General features: G+C 35.2%; 1 protein-coding gene across 7 annotated transcripts in view; it reads left to right on the forward strand.

The window, feature by feature from the left end:
- The window catches only part of Cacna2d1 (calcium voltage-gated channel auxiliary subunit alpha2delta 1), a 413204-nt gene that overhangs the window by 245669 nt on the left and 150113 nt on the right, over positions 1-17422 (forward strand). For all 7 annotated transcript variants that reach the window (XM_051174924.1, XM_051174923.1, XM_051174922.1 and 4 more), the window contains exon 5: positions 12205-12246. In XM_051174924.1, coding sequence (XP_051030881.1) covers positions 12205-12246 — 42 coding nt within the window. The remainder of the gene's footprint in view (positions 1-12204; positions 12247-17422) is intronic.

Below are 17422 nucleotides of genomic sequence, written 5' to 3' on the forward strand. Positions count from 1 at the left end.
GGCCTTAAATGAACTAAAGTATAGCGTGCTTTCCAATGAAACAAAACTGTTTGTTTTAGTACTATTCATTCTATTCTCCCTGTTCACTAGAGTGTGGAAACCCATTGTTTCAGTGTGGAGCGAGACATAAAAGGAATGGAGAATTCAAAGAACAATGTTCCGAAAGATTAATTAAATTTTGACATACTATTTTTTAGGAGATTGGGCTTTTCTGTCTCTAGAAGATGCTGCCAGGTTTTAGCAATTTAATGCAATCTCAGCATGCACTAGGCATACCCTACCAGTATGTGTGTCTCTCCCCATGCTCCTTCTGGCCAGTAAGAAATGAGATGAATTGGAATAGCAGTGTGATCTTTATTATTTAGGCATTAATTTTTGAAAGATTATCGTAAACTCAGTAATTAATTCACTTACATAATGTGAGACTTTATGTTTTGTTTCAGTGTGATGATTTTCTGAGATTGATAAGGATTCATCTGGAAATGTGCTAATGATAGACCGGGACAAATTAACATGACTTTACTACTAGGATCTCATGTTGAATGGTCAAGTGCTCTTTACTTCAGTCAGAAATCAAGAAGTTTTTGTGTTGTCTAAGTCAATAGGAAGAACATGGTAAATGAAAGATTTTCATGGATTAAATATTAATCATTTTAATGATTATAATCAAAGCGTCACTGGAAATGCAGAGTAAAGCAAAGTAGAATGTGTCCTTCAGCATCAAGACATGCTCAAAGTTATGAGCTTCCCAGGAGACTTGGAGCCTGTGCAAAATAACATATTCATCTTCTCTTATCCTACTTTTGCCTTTCCTCAGTGTCTCGGTCTTCTATTTATTAAATTCATCTGGAGCACTCGAATAGCTCCAAGGCATATTACTATTAACATCTATAAGATGAAGAAATAAATTAGCACTGCTCTTAATGCTGAAAGAATCAGATCTTTGTTTAGGTCCAAGGTCCAAGGAACTATCAAGTTAATTTCCTCTTAGAGTTTCTTTGTTTGTTCCAAGAATGATTTATATTATATTTTATTTGAATCTTTTGTGTGTGTGTTGTATGTTCATGTGGTGTGTACATACATGTTTGTTCTATTTGAAACTTTCTAAAAAGCTGCATATATTTTAAATGTTTTGCTGTCTTTTTTTCCCTGGCTTATTTAGCTTCATATAATGATCTCCAGTGGAATACATTTTTCTGTGGTTGAGATAAGTTTGTTTTTCTTTAGAGAAGAATAAAATCCATTATGTATACATATTACATTTTCTTTATCCATTTATCTGTTGATGGACATCTAGGCTGGATTCAAATCTTGGCTGTTGTCAACAAACGGTGCATCACCAAATATTAATGTGCAGTGTCTTACTGTGAAATTTCTAATAATCTCCTCTAGCCTTTGATGACCATTCATCAGACAGTACAGTGTTAACAATATTCAAAACACTCTTGAGGCTTTGTAAAACACTGTCACTATTAAATCCGAAACACAAAAATCTCTCCATTAAATGTATATTTCTGCTTTGTAGACATAATTCACATTTCCTGTTGCATAGTAAGACAGTTATTTGTTTCACTAATGGTGGTATTTCCAACTGTGTCAGTAGTTTCACCATAAATATTAAGGATAGAATCCCTTTGGGTAGGTGTGCAACTACCCATATTGAAGACCAGTGGATCTATTATTCTTTACTCTTGTCAATTCCCTTAAGAGACTTTGACTTAAAGATTGGTTAATGTATTCTAAGCTATTTAGTAGTATTTTACTTCTCAGGCACTAAAATGGAACTTAACCCAATGATGTTATAAATATGAAAATCACCTGAGGACTAAATGTAAAGTAATAAAAATAAGTTTACAGTAGGAATGCATTGTGTCTCTGTCCTATTCTTTTATTAAGTTAATTACATCAGTGTTTAATCTGTACTTTAAGATAAATTATAAAACAACAAAAGATGAATGACTTTCTCAAACTCTAAGCACTATTGGGTCAGTGCATTTAGCATAAGAATTCACTGTTTCTCGGAAATAATCACCCTGCATTTATAAACTTAGGAAGCTTAGGAGGAGGCTGGGACAGGCAAATACTTAATTCCATATGTAAAGATAGGCACTAGTTTAGCATCAGTTGGCAGGAGCCTTCCATATAAACAGCTATATGACAGGTGGGTTTCTATATATACATATACATACATACATACATATATACATATAATTTTTTCTTATTTTACATATTGATCCTATTTCCCTCTCCCTTCCTCCCATGCCCCCAGAATCCCCCTTCCATCCCCCCCCCCACATTCCACAGGGAGGGTGATGCCTTCAAGGAAGGATCAATAAAATCTGTCAAGTCATTTGGAGTAGGGACTAGGCCCTCTCTAGTGCCTCTAGACTAAGGGAGTATCCCTCCAAGGGGAATGTGCTCCCAAAGTCCTTTTCTGCACTGGGGATACATCCTGGTTCCACTGTCAGAGGTCTTTATACTTCCCAGGCCTTCTAACTGAGACCCACATTCAGGGGGGCTGAGTCGGAAAAATGCTGGTTTTCCAGCTATCAGTCTAGGGTGCTCCCCCTTTTTCAGGTCACCTGTCTCTGTGGGTTTCTGTAGCCTGGTCTTGACCTCTTTTCTTAACACTACTCCCTCTCTGCAGCTGGATACCAGGAGTTCGGCTCAGTGTTTAGCTGTGGGTATCTGATTCTGTTTCCATCAGCTAGTATATGAAGGCTCTATCATTTCAAATTAGTTATCAATCTTATTATCAGGGAAGGGCATATAAGGTACCTGTGGTGGTCATTCTTGTAGGTCTCTGGACATTTCTCTAGAGTCAGTTTTTCTCTTCAAATCTATAATGGCTCCCCCTTTTATGCTCTCTCTCTCTCTCTCTCTCTCTCTCTCTCTCTCTCTCTCTCTCTCTCCTCTCATCTATTCCTCCCCTGTCTCTCAATATTCCTGGTCCCATGTGCTTTCCTCTCATCCTCTTCTCTTCTAGTTCCCTCTCAACTCACTGCCCCCTCACTCCCTATGTGCTCTGGAGACCTTGTCCCTTTTCCCTTCTGTGAGGGACCTTACATATAAGAATCCTCCTTGTATCCTAGTTTCTCTGGTGCTGTGAATTATAGGCTGGTGATCCTTTGCTCTATGTCCAAAATCCATATATGAGTGAGTACATACCATGTTTGTCCTTTTTTCATAACCAATTAGGTCCTCAACAACAACAGGCACATCATGTGTTTAGGCATCATTACAGGCTTGGAGTGGATAAAACGTGCCTACACATCTATTCTTATGAGCAAAATGTTAAAACTTTATGCATGAATCTGTATTCCTTGTTTTTCCATTATATGTGCACAATGAATGACACATAGCTAAACACTTTCCCAGTAATCCCCTCATTTATTTTCTCTTGAACACCATATGAACCAACTGTCACATTGTACACCAGTTGCTTCACTGCATACCTCTTCTCCTATAACACAGACATGCATGTGTCCTTAATGTGTTCACTCCAGTGACTTGGTGACACTGATAACCAAATACAACTCTGTTCATGTTTTTCCTTTCCTTTTCTTGCCAATTTCATATTCGCGACTTACTCATGAAATCCTCACAATAAATCAATTTAATGTTGTGAGAGTGCTTTAAAGGGCTGCATTGTTAAAACATGTTCCCACACCACACACATGCAAAGTAAGCTTCTGGGTCCCTAAATTTTTACATTTCCCCAAGCACACACATGCAAACTAAACCTACTTTACTGGTCCCTAAATTTTTTGGTTTACATAGTGTTGCAGGGCAGCCAGTTTCACATTCCATGCCCACTACATTTGTTTCAGATACAGGCATTAGACATGAGGTCTATTATTTCTGGGCCAGTTTTTTATTAATGTACTTTAATACAATTTGGCTAAGACATAACAAGCTAAATTGTGAATCTTGACATGCAAAAATTGTAACCATGTGTCATTTTTAATGAAGAATATCCATAGTTTCATCTGATTTTAATTTGAAAGTCAGGAATGATAAAAATCAAAAACCTGCTTTAAAAGAAAAACAATATAGAAAATACAGCTTATATAATGTATCAGGCTATATAGATCCCAGGGCATCATCAAAGAAAAAGAATTATCAAATTTTACAGAAAGTTGATCTCTATTGGAATATTGAGAACATGATGAATTTCGGCTGTGGATTATACATTCATAACTTCTGGTTCCAATATTTAAGTCATCCATAAAAGAATCTCATTTCTTCAGAGGAGCTTAGTTGAGACCTCAGATTTTAACATAGCTATTCATCAGAGAACAACTTTTATAGGAAACTGGCATGCAGGAACTGTCACTCATAATATACATTTTTATGATGGAGTAGCCCATTGCCCAGATTTGATTTTTGATTCCCATTAGACACCAAGAGACTAAAATAATTCATCTCTCAACTTACTAGGGGATGTTTTAAATTTCACCAAGCAGCAGTATCATATTAGAATGGACCATATAAGTAAATTTATTTCAAGATAATATACATATAACTTACTTGGTTAAAATCAGAAGCAAAACAATTTGTATATGTCATCTGAGATAGCTTAATTATGAAAAATAGCCCTCTGCAGCTTTCACTAATCCACTATCTAGTTGAAGTTGTTGCTGCCTTTATTCTTAATATTTTACCTTACTTTAAAAACTGCTTTTTCTATCTGATTATTTTCGTAGGTGATGATATTAAGTAATTTTCATCAAAATATTTAGTTATAATTAATGAACAATAGTTTATTCTAAATCAATAACCAATGGTTTTTAGTGTATATGCCATACTTAAATTAAGCCAACAAATAAGTCTGACCACTTTCCAGAAGGAAGTACTCTGGGAATTTTCAGTGAGGATAGGTAAAGTGATTAATAATCTCTCCTCTCCCCCACTTTCTCATTAATGAAGTGGAAGTATAGCTAATTCTTTGAAATGTGTAATTATCTATTATCTACAGATACCAACAAATTTTTAAATGTAGCATGTTAGTGTATTACTGGACCTCACCTGGGTCTTCATGCCACTTAGGTGCTGAAGTTGGTGCCTTTGCTTCCTTGGACAGAACATAAATATTAGTAATCTTGTTTCTCTAGCACTTAGAACTGAGAAAGGAGTCGGGATAATGGATGATGGTCATAAGAAAGGTTAGCAGCAGTTATTTTTCATGTTATTCTCATTTACAGCTATTGTTTCTGCTTCATAAAATACATACTAAGGTATGTCGAGAAATGTTAAATTAAATCCAAGTGCAATAAAGAAGTTACTCAAGTCATGGAACCACCTACATTGAAGTTATTGTAGAGGATTTGGGATCTGACTGCTTACACTGATCCAGAAATCTTCCTAAACAGTGTTTTTAGTGGGCTGGAGGCAGGAGACTCTGTCAAGGGCGAAGGAGTCTGCCTGAAACTTTGTCCCTCTTTGAACTCTGTGTCTTTTAGCATCCAGCTTTATTCTTTAAAAGGAAAATTTCCTCTACCAATTTCCTTTTGATAGTGAGTTTATTTGAATCAAAATTCTGAATATAGAATTTGCTTGAGTCAATGACTTACTCTTCATTTCTACAAATTGTGCCTTTATCTCATTCTGCATGGAGTTTGGTGTATTCATTACTTCAAACTCTTTATTGCATGCTGCTTTAGGTTAACATTACTGTAGAAACCTTAATATGTTTTTATGCGGTAGAAATGTTCACTGTAAATGAATATGACCTGAATAATAATTGATGCTATCCCTATTATGAGATCTCTCAAACTCAGTCATTCCTGAGGCAACCAATGTCCAAAATATGTAAATAAAAGTTCCAAACAAAAATATTATTGTTTTATAAAGGAAAATATAATGAATTGGAACCAGAAAATAATGTTTAATATGATTACAAAATTTGCTAATATTAATGTTCTAGGTCACTTTGCTATAGATGAGGACTATGTAACCAATTCAAAGTTAAATTGTATACAAATACTGATTCTTATACACATTCATCCTAGTGAATTAACCAACTGAACTTTTTAGTTAGGTTTAGTAAGGACATAAAGAAATATATGCTACTAATGACATTTGCCACATCACGTTTACTGGCGGTGGTCCTAAAGTCATCACTTTCACTGGCAGAGAAGATATATTGTTGTAAGGCGTGTATCAGTAGGTGTTGCTCATAACAGTAAGGTTTGCCACCTTCCCAACCTGAGAACAGAGATTTCACTTGGTGCCTCATCATTGTCTTCCCTTCTCCTAACATACATTTGTCCTAAATATAAATATATTTAGATGATATATAAGACTATGTTAAGAATGAACTCTTTTAAAATAGAAAATTTTACATACTTGGCTTCAAAAAGGAATACAGATGTTTAGGCTACATGATAATTTTATGACTAATCCAATGTAACATAACTATATGTACTTATATATAGTTTGTATATTAAGTATAGTCAAATTTAAATCATATTCACATATGCTGCATTTGTATTTTCTTTAGTTCATTTTAAAATATCAAGTATAATGATGTCACCTCAAACCCAGAAGACCTGGTATAAATGGAAAAAAATTTTAAATAAATTTCAGATTATTTTCCAAAACAGTTTTAGGAGAAATGAACAGTTTCTGAAAGTATAGTTAAATAACAGGATTTATGTGAAATTGTAGCAGAGTAAAAATGGGAATACTTTAGGAATCTCAAACTTGAATTTTTGAGTTTAATTTTACTTGGCTGACTTTAAATTTCTTGTACAATTTTTCTTAGCAGATTCAAAATGTTAGTTTGAGTAACTCCTAGCATGTCTTGTCATATTTGATCATCTTCTGACAGCCAGCTGGACACCCTCATGCTTGGAAGGCTGAACCTCTTTACATGATCACACAGGAAACAATTTGATTAACCCATTGAGTCTGTTAACTCTAGTACTGTCTTTCAAATGTTATCATATTCCCACAGGTCATGCTGCATAATTGATCTGTTTCCAGTAAGAGAGGGTTAGGGTTTAATTTATTTCCTGCTTTTCCTGACTTCCACAATGGTGTATATATACAATATGAATGTTTCTGTTGACAAGATGGCACTGAAGTGCTTAGAATTTAACATAGCTTCACTCAATTTTCTACGTGTTCTGAATTTGTAAATGCAAGAAGCATGTGATCCAAAATGAAGTCTAAAAGGAGACTAACTTAATCTGTGTTTAAGTTGTTGTCAGAATCTGCATTCCAAACTGAAAATTGTCTCTGAAAAATAAATGACTGCATTGTATTTGGAATCAATAAAGCAGAGATTAGGTGTGAGTCTTGGAGACTTGGGAGTGTCTCCTGCTTTTATATTTAATTCAGTCACAAGGGATACTGTGACAACTTTCAGGAATTGGAAACTCTGTGCTTGTTAAAGTTCACTGCCCAGTCACTTCAGAAATCAAATGACATTTTTAAACGTACAATCAATCCTTTGTGAATCAAATTCTAGTTTATGTGTTTTTATCAGGGAAATGAACATTATTCTCAAATGTTTACAGTTTGGGGTTCTTTAGACTTTACAGAGACTAGTATAGTTTCCTCAGTCTCAAGATATGTTTATCAAATCAACAAAAGACATTCCTGTTGTTGGTTTTTAGTAAGTTGGGAAACAAAACTATGTTTTTCTGCATGGAAATGCAAACATTCAAACATACACTGAGCCACTGAGCACATGAAAAAAATGATGGTTTTTCCCAAATATTTATAAGTGTTTGTGTGTGTGTGTGTGCGTGCGTGTGTGTGTGTGTGAGAGAGAGAGAGAGAGAGTGAGAGAGAGAAAGTGAGAAAGTGAGAGAGAGAGAAAGAATGAACCTGCACACTAACATGCTTACTAAACTTCCCAGAGTCCTTACAAGGGCTTCAAGTTGGGGTTAGAGTGAGTGGTGGTTACAAGCCATCCTGTGTTCCTGTTGGCAACTTAACTCAGTTCCCATAAAAGAGCAGTACATGTACTTAACTGTAGAGCCATATATCCAGATTCTCAGAATGACATCATTAACTACTTTTTTCTAAATGTCATGACTTTCACACATTTTTTTCTATAAAACAGCTATAACAACTTAGTATGTGGATTGTTTTGTATTTATTTATTTATTTATGTATGTATTTATTTAGTTTTTATATCCCATCTACAGTTTACCCTCCATTCTCTTCTGCCATGACCACCCTCACCCAAACCCTTTACCCCCTTCTACTTCTCTTTTTTCTCTTAAGAAAAGGGCTCCCATGGATATCAAGCAGCCATAGTATGTCAAGTTGCAGTGAGACAAAGCAACCTGGTAGGAGGAAAGGATCCGAAAAGCAGACAACAGAGTCAGACATAGTCCCTGCTGTCACCTTTAGGAGGCCACAAGAGTTTCAAGCTACCCAACTGTAACTTAAAGTGCAGGGTGGCCTAGGTCAGTCCCATGCAGGCTCCATGATTGATCAGCCTATATGTACCCCTATGAATCCAAGTTAGTTGCTAGTTACCTTTTTACTTTACAGCTAATACCAAGTACAAGTGAGAACATACCATTGTTGTCTTTTAGGGTGTAGGTTACCTCACTCAGGGTGATCCTTTCCAGTTCCATCCATTTGTACTCAAGTTTTATGATGTCATTGTTTTTAACAGCTGAGTAATACTCCATGGTGTAAATATGACACATTTTCTTTATCCATTCTCTGGCTGAGGGACATCTTGGTTGTTTCCAGTTGCTGGCCATTATGAATGAAGCTACTATGAACATAGTTGAGCAAAAGTCCTGGTGATATGGTAGAGTATCTTTTGAGCATATGCCCAGGAATGGCATAACTGGATATTGAGGCATATTGATTCCCTATTTTTTGAAAAATTGCCATATCAATTTCCAAGGTAGCTGTACATGTTTGCTTTCTGACCAGCAATTGAGGGGTGTCCCCCTGATTCCACATCCTTTCCACCATGAACTGTCACTTTTGTTTTTTATCTTTATCATTCTCAAGGTGAAAATGGACTCTCAGTGTCATTTTGATTTGCATTTTCCTGATGTCTAAGGATGGTGAACATTTTTTATTTGAGATTCCTTTGTTGAAAATTCTCTATTTAGATCTTTTCCTGTTCTGGAGGCTACCATTTTGTTTTGTCGAATATGTCCTTTGCCTTACAGAAACCTTGCAGTTTCATGAGGTCCCATTTATTAAGTGTTGATCTTAGGGCCAGTGCTACTGACTGGTGTTATATTCAGGAAGTTGTCTTCTGGGCCAATGCTTTCAAAACTACTTCCCACTTTCTCTTCTATCAGGTTCAATGTAACTAGAATTCAGGTGGGTCTTTGACCCACTAGAACTTCATTTTTGTGCATGGGGATAGATAGGGATCTATTTGCATTCTTCTACATTGTCAACATCCAGCTAGACCAGTACCATTTTTTGAAGATTTCTTTTCTTCCCATTTGTATAATTTTGGCTTCTTGATCAAAAATCAAGTGTCCAAATTGTATAGATTTACTTCTGTGTCTTCAATTAGATTACATTGGTCAACAAGTTTTGGGATTGCTTATGTATGAATCACATCATATCATATCATATCATATCACCTGAAAATAGCAATACTTTGACTTCTTCCTTTCCAATTTGTATTCCCTTGATCTCTTATGGTTGTCTTATTGTTCTAGATAGAACTTTGAATATATTGAATAGATATGGAGAGTGTGAGCACCTTTGTCTAGTCTATGATTTTAGTGGAATTGATTTAAGTTTCCCTCAGTTTGTGTTTTTTTTTACTCTTTCAACTTCAATTTCCAAGTCTTGAGTGGTTTCCTTCACCTATGGTGTTTTTTTTTCTTTGCATTTTTAATGAGTTTGTTGATTTCCTCAAAAGTTTTGATTACCTTTCTTCCATTTCTTCAAGGGTGATTTTCGTTTCTTCTTTAAAGTCCTCTATCATCTTCACAAAGTTGGCTTTAAGGTTGTTTTCTTGTCCTTCTGCTGCAGGAGAATATGTTAGTATATTCAGTTCTTGCTGTCAGAATGTGGTTGTGATATATTGTCAGGGCTGTTTTTTATTGTATTCTTACATTGGCATTTAGGCATCTGGATTTGGGATGATTAGCTTTAGGTCCAAATTTCTGAGTCTCTCTCTCGTGTGTGTGTGTGTGTGTGTGTGTGTGTGTGTGTGTGTGTGTGTGTGTGTGTGTGTGTTCTCCTTGTTTTTTGTTTCTTCTTTATTGTATTCTTACACTGGCATTTAGGTATCTGAATTTGGGATGATTAGGTTTAGATCCCAATTTATGAGTCTGTTTTTGGTGTGTGTGTTTGTGTGTGTGTATGTGTGTGTGTGTTTCTTCTCCTTGTTTTCTGTTTCTTCTTTAGCCTTTTAGTCTTGTGGCCTGGATTTCTGGTTTTTGGTGTGACCTCTGATCTATTAGGGAGTCTCTGTCTATGTTGGGTGCTGGAGTTCTGGCAGCTTGCTATTTGTTGCAGTAAGGGGGTTTCTGTCCTTCTGACTGGTGTGGCTTGCACATGAGGAGGTGAAGTCATCTGGAGTTGGTGGGAAGGACTGTCCACAGGAAGGATGATGTAGTGGGAGAGCTAGATTCGTGGGATGCATCTTGGGAACATATTCTAGGGAGCCAGCAGTTCAGTTGGCAGGTGGGTCACTCACCTGTTCTTCTGACTGATATGGGCTGCACCTAGTAGTGGCAGAATCCAGCAATGGAAGGGGTGATGAAGTAGGAGGGCAAGAGCTGTCTGTGGTCTTGGAGAATAGAATTTGAGGAGTGGGGCAGTTTGGCTGTGGGGGGAGGGGTCATTCCTTTATTCTTCTGACTGGTGTGGCCTGCACCTGAGCAATAGGAGTGGGCAGTGCTCAGCAGTGGTGGGGTGGTGAGGACAGGGCTGTGGGATGTGTCTTGGAGGAAAGAATTTGTAATGAGCCAGCTCAGCTGTCAGAATTGTCACTCACCTCTTTGCCTGACTGGTGTGGCTTGATCATCAACTTAGTTTGTTTTTAAAAACAGAGCCCAACTAAGTTTTATTTTTTTAAAAAAAAATTGTGTTCTAAGTTTACTCTTAATACCATTTTAGAATTATCCATGCTAGTAAATGTTTATGAGACACAGAAATATTTGTCTTTGTATAGTTTCCAATTTACTACAGCGGATGTACAGAACTAGCCTCTTTTCCTAATTAATCTTTCATTATTTGGTGGCCAGAGAGATGGATCAACAATTTAGAGCATTAGTTATACTTGCAGTAGATCTGAATTCAATTTCCAGAGACTACAAGGCAGCTCATCTATTCCAGGGTGCCACACTCTCTCCTGTCCTCTGCACACACTAGGTGTGCACATGTATACATGAGACAAAGCACCCTCTTCTGTCCTCCACATGCACTAAGCATGTACATGGTACATATGTGTTCATAAGATAAAACATATAAAATAAATTAAATATAAAAATACACATTTTCAGTATATTTCATCAACACTATATTCAGAGGAACTGTCAATTGTTTATTCTTGCAGAAGTATAGACACTAATTTACAACTTTACAAGAAAATGAGAAATATTTTTTTTGACATGGTTTCTTTGTGCAGTCCTGGCTCTGTAGACCAGGCTGACTTTGAACTCAGAGAGACCCACCTGTCTCTGCCTTCTGAGTGTTGGGATTAAAAGTGTGTGCCACTAGTACCCAGAGAAAAATAACAGTATCATATAATTTGATAGGTATATAATATGACACATATTATAATTGGGTAACCTTTACTATCTGACTTCAATCACTTAAATTTCATGAAAATTTTCTGACATTACATATTATGTCTTCAAGTGTTGACACTATGGAGAATTATATGTGAAGATTAAAAACTTTTTAAAACTAATATAAAAATTGTCTTACCTAATTTTAATAATGTTCATTATTTATCATACTTATGTATTTATTTGTGTTTTCCAAGGATACATCCACTGTGAAATCCTTATGGTCTTACATGGACAATGTTTCTTAGTCCTATACTGAGATTATTTCTTTGCTGCAAGATGTGCTGTTATGGTTGTGCTGGTATACTGCTTCTGTGTGTCTAAAAATGTTAGATGGTCTATGGATTTCATGGTATATAATTTAAAACAATATTGCTTGCTACTTAAAATATTCAAAAGTATGCTGTTAGGTCTAGTATTTGTTGTTTATGATCAACACAACTTTCTTTTCTCTTTTTAGAGCAATGAAGTTGTCTACTACAATGCTAAAGATGATCTTGATGTGAGTATTACTTGAAATATTGCCTACATGAAACAGGATTTAATACATATAAAGAAAATGTTACATGACAAAAAGAAAACATTAGTTATATGTAGCAAGGTGATAATGGTTGTTATGCTTTTCTGATATCTACTGGGTGCTTACTGGCTTTTCTGTATTAGAAATGACTTCCCAGTCGTCCATTTCTGAACTATCATCCTCTGTATGTGTCTCAGTGTGTTCTTCAATGTTTAGATGTGTATTACTTTCACAAGGTTGAACACATAATATGATGAAAGAAGATAAAAAATATAAAACAAGTAGGTTTGGCCTTCCAAATAATTTATAAACACACACACACACACACACACACACACACACACACACACACACACACACGATATAATACAACTCCTAGTATATGCAACATTATTAATGTCTTCAAATAACAGATTTAACTGACTACTAAAATTTGTGCTGTTTTTTAACCATCTTTCACAAATTATCTTAATTTGTATGATAACACTGTGGAAAATACACATTTTCCCCTTTCATAGATGATAGCCTGGGTGTTTTTTTTTTTTCTTTTTATCTTTTTATTTGTTTTAATTTTATGTGTAAGGGTATATGTGTATATACATATATGTGCGTACTCATGTATGTGTGTGCTCCGTGTGTGTGTGGTTCTCAGAGAAGTCTGAATATGGAATCAGATCCCATAGATCTAGAGTTGCAAATGGTTGTGAGTTGTCATGTGGATGCTTGGACCAAAACTCAAGTTTCTCTGCAAAAGTAGGAGGTACTCCCGAATGCTGAGCTTTGTTGCCATCCCCACACTAAACTTTTTTTTTTTTTTATAAAGGTCTAATCTGTCCTCTGAATACAGAATTTTTTTTTATGTTTTATTGAGCGGTATCAGAATAAGAGTTAAGCCAGGTAGGTTCATGGGAGACTTCAGGTGGGAAAGTGAAGGAGTAGATGCTGAAATTATAATTTCAAAAACAGAAAAAATAAAATAAAAATATTCAAGTTCATCATCAATTTCCCTGTCAGTTGTATCTTTTATTGTTTAATTTATCAAACACTGACACTGATTTTATAATTCCTATTTTCTCGAGTGTTAAATTGTGATAATGACAGTAAACATGGCAAATAAATATTTTGTTCTAACGCTTACACAAGATATTTTTAAAAACTACTCTTATATATGTGAGATATTATCTATTTATATGTAAATTAATAGAGAACTTGGCAGAGAGTGTTATATAATATAAAGAAAATAATTGGAGTAATAAACCAATTTGTGCTCAGACAAGTCTTTAAATTCTAGTTACCCAGAAGTTATTAAATCCTATTAAAGCTTTAGAGGCTAGGCTGGGGAGCTGACTTGGTGAATAAAGTGCTTGCTACCCAAGCATGAGGACCTGGGTTCTGACACCCAGCACTCACTTAAGGAGCTGGTGTTGTTGCAAGTATATGTCATCCGACCATAACTCCTGCAGTATTGTTGCTCTGCTGGTGTAACCAGCCTGTGAGATGAATGTGAGATCCATTCTCACCAAAGAACCTGGAGACTGATTGAGAAAGCCACTTGACATTGACTTCTGCCATCCACACTGGCATGTACCTCACACTTGTTTAACCCCATGCAAGTTCTTCACCTAATGTAATGTAGTTGACTCCAACTGTTTTGATTTCACTCCATTTCTAACATGAATCCCTATGAGAGTTTGTATTTGAATGGTGAATATACCTGACATATATAATGACTTTGTACATATTATATGATTTAATACTTAAAAGGAAGGAGAAAAGACATCTAAAAATTTCTTGTTATAAAATTATAACAATTATATCAAGACTACACTTAATGATAAAGAACTGTGTGTTTTTTTTTAATGTCAGGACAAAAGATAATTGAGGTCTTGACAATAAAGCAAGATCAATGAGGTAATTTCACCATGGTTAAAATATTACACAATATACACAGATATTGTATCAGTACATGGTATCCATTTAATACATGTATTTCAGTGTTTTACATATTAGTTAAGCAATTATTTTTAAAGGAAAGAAAATATTTATTTCTTGATAAACATGGATCGTTCTTGACTCTCAGTAACTCTCACACCAGGCATTAGAAATCACCCATGGCAAACATTCTCTTAATTCTATAATTCAGTTTAACATAAGGGAAAGTCCCTATTAAGATGTAATTGAAATTGATATTAAATTTCAAGAAACAACATTTGCTTTACTGCAGAAAACCAATGGTCAAAGTGCTGACATGGAGCAGCCCCTTCACAGGAACCTTCCCTCCCTCCCAAGGAGCCACTGTAGCTCACCGCCAAGGAGTGAACCCTAGTACATCAGTACACATGATTCTCAGCTGTCACAAGGGCATGGCATTGGATGTGGGCCTTAAAACATGGCAATTTTCCTTTCTCTAGCTGAAAACATTTTTAAAAAACCCCAATAATTTGTTCTATTTATAATTGCTTTTAACCACAAATGACATATAGCCCATAAAGCATATACCATGAATTATTATAAACCACTCCAAACACATTGTAGCTGGTATAGTGAAATAATTTATTTTAGATGAACAACAACAAAAACTTCCAGGATAATGAATAATTCATTTGTTACACAAGACCAACTGACATTTTTTTTCTATGCGCTCTAAGGATTCTGCATTTACCAAATAAAAACTGCATGCTATAAGAAACTAGTATGTCAGCAAATAAACCTAGTTTCATCATTTTTAAAAATAATTATAGCAGACTATATTACTGTATGAAGCCTATATTGCATCATCTCACCATAGAATCAGATTAAATTAAATTATCAAGAATCATTAGATTTCTAAAGAAATATACAAAATACCATCCTAGAATTCCTTTTAAAAGTTCAAGACTACCAAGAAGAAAACAAATAAATATGTATTGGAGCTCTGCATAGAGGCCAAAATGTCTCAGACCGGTCAAAAATTTAAATGATCAGTATAATAAAATAAAGCAAATAAATCAATTTCATTTAATAGCATGAGGTATCTAGGTTGTTCTTACTTCATTTGGAATGTACTTAGAGAAAGATTTCAAGAGAAATGTTTAAAGGGTTTGGAAAGCTCCAATTATTTTTTTTCCTACTCACTTGGGGATTTCAGGAAACAGAGCAAGCTGGCAGCACAAGTTAGGCCACTGGGTAATCTGTGCCCTATATGTAAAAAACATCCTGAGCCCTACATGCCTCACAATTGCCATCAAATATACTGTGTTACTTAATATCCTTGGAACTTCACCACAAGGAAATCACTCCGACTGGTTGGATGTTCTTACTTCTGATCATCGTTCCTGTGGACCAGTGAGAGGAAGGGGCAGATGGGCAACAAAGAGGAAACACCTGAAAGGCTACTAAGAACTTTGAAGCCTGTCACATTACATGATCAAAAAAAAAAAAAAAAAACCAAAAAACAAAAAACAAAAACAAAAAAACAAACATTTACCTTAAAGATCAATTTTATATATATATATATATATTATATATATATATATATATATATAAATAAATAAAAGCTGGTTTTCCTTCTCTTCTGTTTTGCTTGATCCAAGTTAATAAAACCACATTTTCTTTGATCTCATGGTGGTGAGTACTTGCCCTTTACTTCACAAAAGAAGTACCTCTTTACAACCAATTGGCCTTCACAAACACTCTTGATATAAGGTCACTAAGAGACAAACAGGTTCAATAAGCCTCATCAACAAATAGAAGTGATGTCTTAAGTGTTTTGCTTGGCAAAGCATTTTCCACAAAGCCAGCAATAATTTACAAATTCCCAGAATACTCTGAGGAAGGAAGACCACCTGATCCTTAGAAAATGGATTTGTCAGGTGAGCCTATTTTTTATTAGAAAAATACCACTCTGTGATTAGCTAACCAGAGATGTAAGTCAACATATATCAGAACAATTTACCTATATATGGTTAGATTGCCCTATTCCACCTTATACCAGGCAAGTGTAAATATCATAAGTTGAAAAAGAGGCGAAAACAAGCTATAAAATGTCATTGAGCAATTATCTGAAGACAGAACCCCCAAAGTGTTTCCAGGTGGCTCCATATAAACTGGCTCCTTCACGGAGGTTTATGAAAGAGTGCATTCTAAATAAACAACTGATCACTGTTACATACTTTTTTTACTTTGAGGGAGGCCATGAATTATCATCATAATGTACATAGCAATGACCTGTACTTGAGCATATCAGTCTTCAAGACAAATATGAGTATGGTGACATGTTGAAGGACAAAGAAATCGGACTATAAATTTAATCATGCTTTCAATGAGAACTGAACTCATGGCCTTTCTATGACTTATTTCTGTTATGAAAGCTTCCCCTACATTCTCAAATACTTATCAACTAACATTCTCCAACTCCATATACTCCTTGGTCCATTACATGTTGGTGTTCTGGGATCTTTTATATTGCTTCTTCACTATTGGTTTGATTTGTAAAGCATACTTAGTTTAAGATGACAGGAGGTAGATAGGGATACTATGACAGGCCCAAGAACATGTTATATGGAAAGGTAGTCAAACTAACTTTGTTTTTTAATACTGCTTGAGCTCATCAAACTAAATACTTCCTTAAATCCAGCCCTGTCAAATTCATCTGTTTCACATCTGTTAGGAAGTTTCAGCCACTAATTTTCAATTCAACTTGTAAGCTAAACATAGAACTCTATTCTAAATGATTGTCCTAAACAACCAAACTAAACATTTAACTGTCTACTAGAGATCTCCACTTAGATGTCCTTGAGCAATGTTTTTCTATAAATGTTCTTGACTTTTTAAAACCTTTAGTCTGAAGCATGGTACACCACCCATAGCCACAACAGTACAAAATAATTCTAATTGCTGTCTCCCATCGAAACTGATGAATCTCTGCTCCCTATGCTTTGGCTTAATCTTTGTTGTCTCAAACTTTATGGTTTACATTTCTGCCTCTTGTCCTCGATCTTAAATATCCTTCTATAAAGGTTCTCCTCTTTAACTATTTTATAATCATTTCTCAAGTGTACCAAGTGCATCATACATCAACAGTTCATATTGTTAAATCTGTTAGATCTTCTAATGAATTTTAAATTTTACCATAATTATATCTTTTTGTTGACATATACCAGGAAACCACTTTTTAATT

Source organism: Phodopus roborovskii, unplaced genomic scaffold (genome assembly GCF_943737965.1).
Source record: "Phodopus roborovskii unplaced genomic scaffold, PHOROB, whole genome shotgun sequence".
NCBI lineage: Eukaryota > Metazoa > Chordata > Mammalia > Rodentia > Cricetidae > Phodopus > Phodopus roborovskii.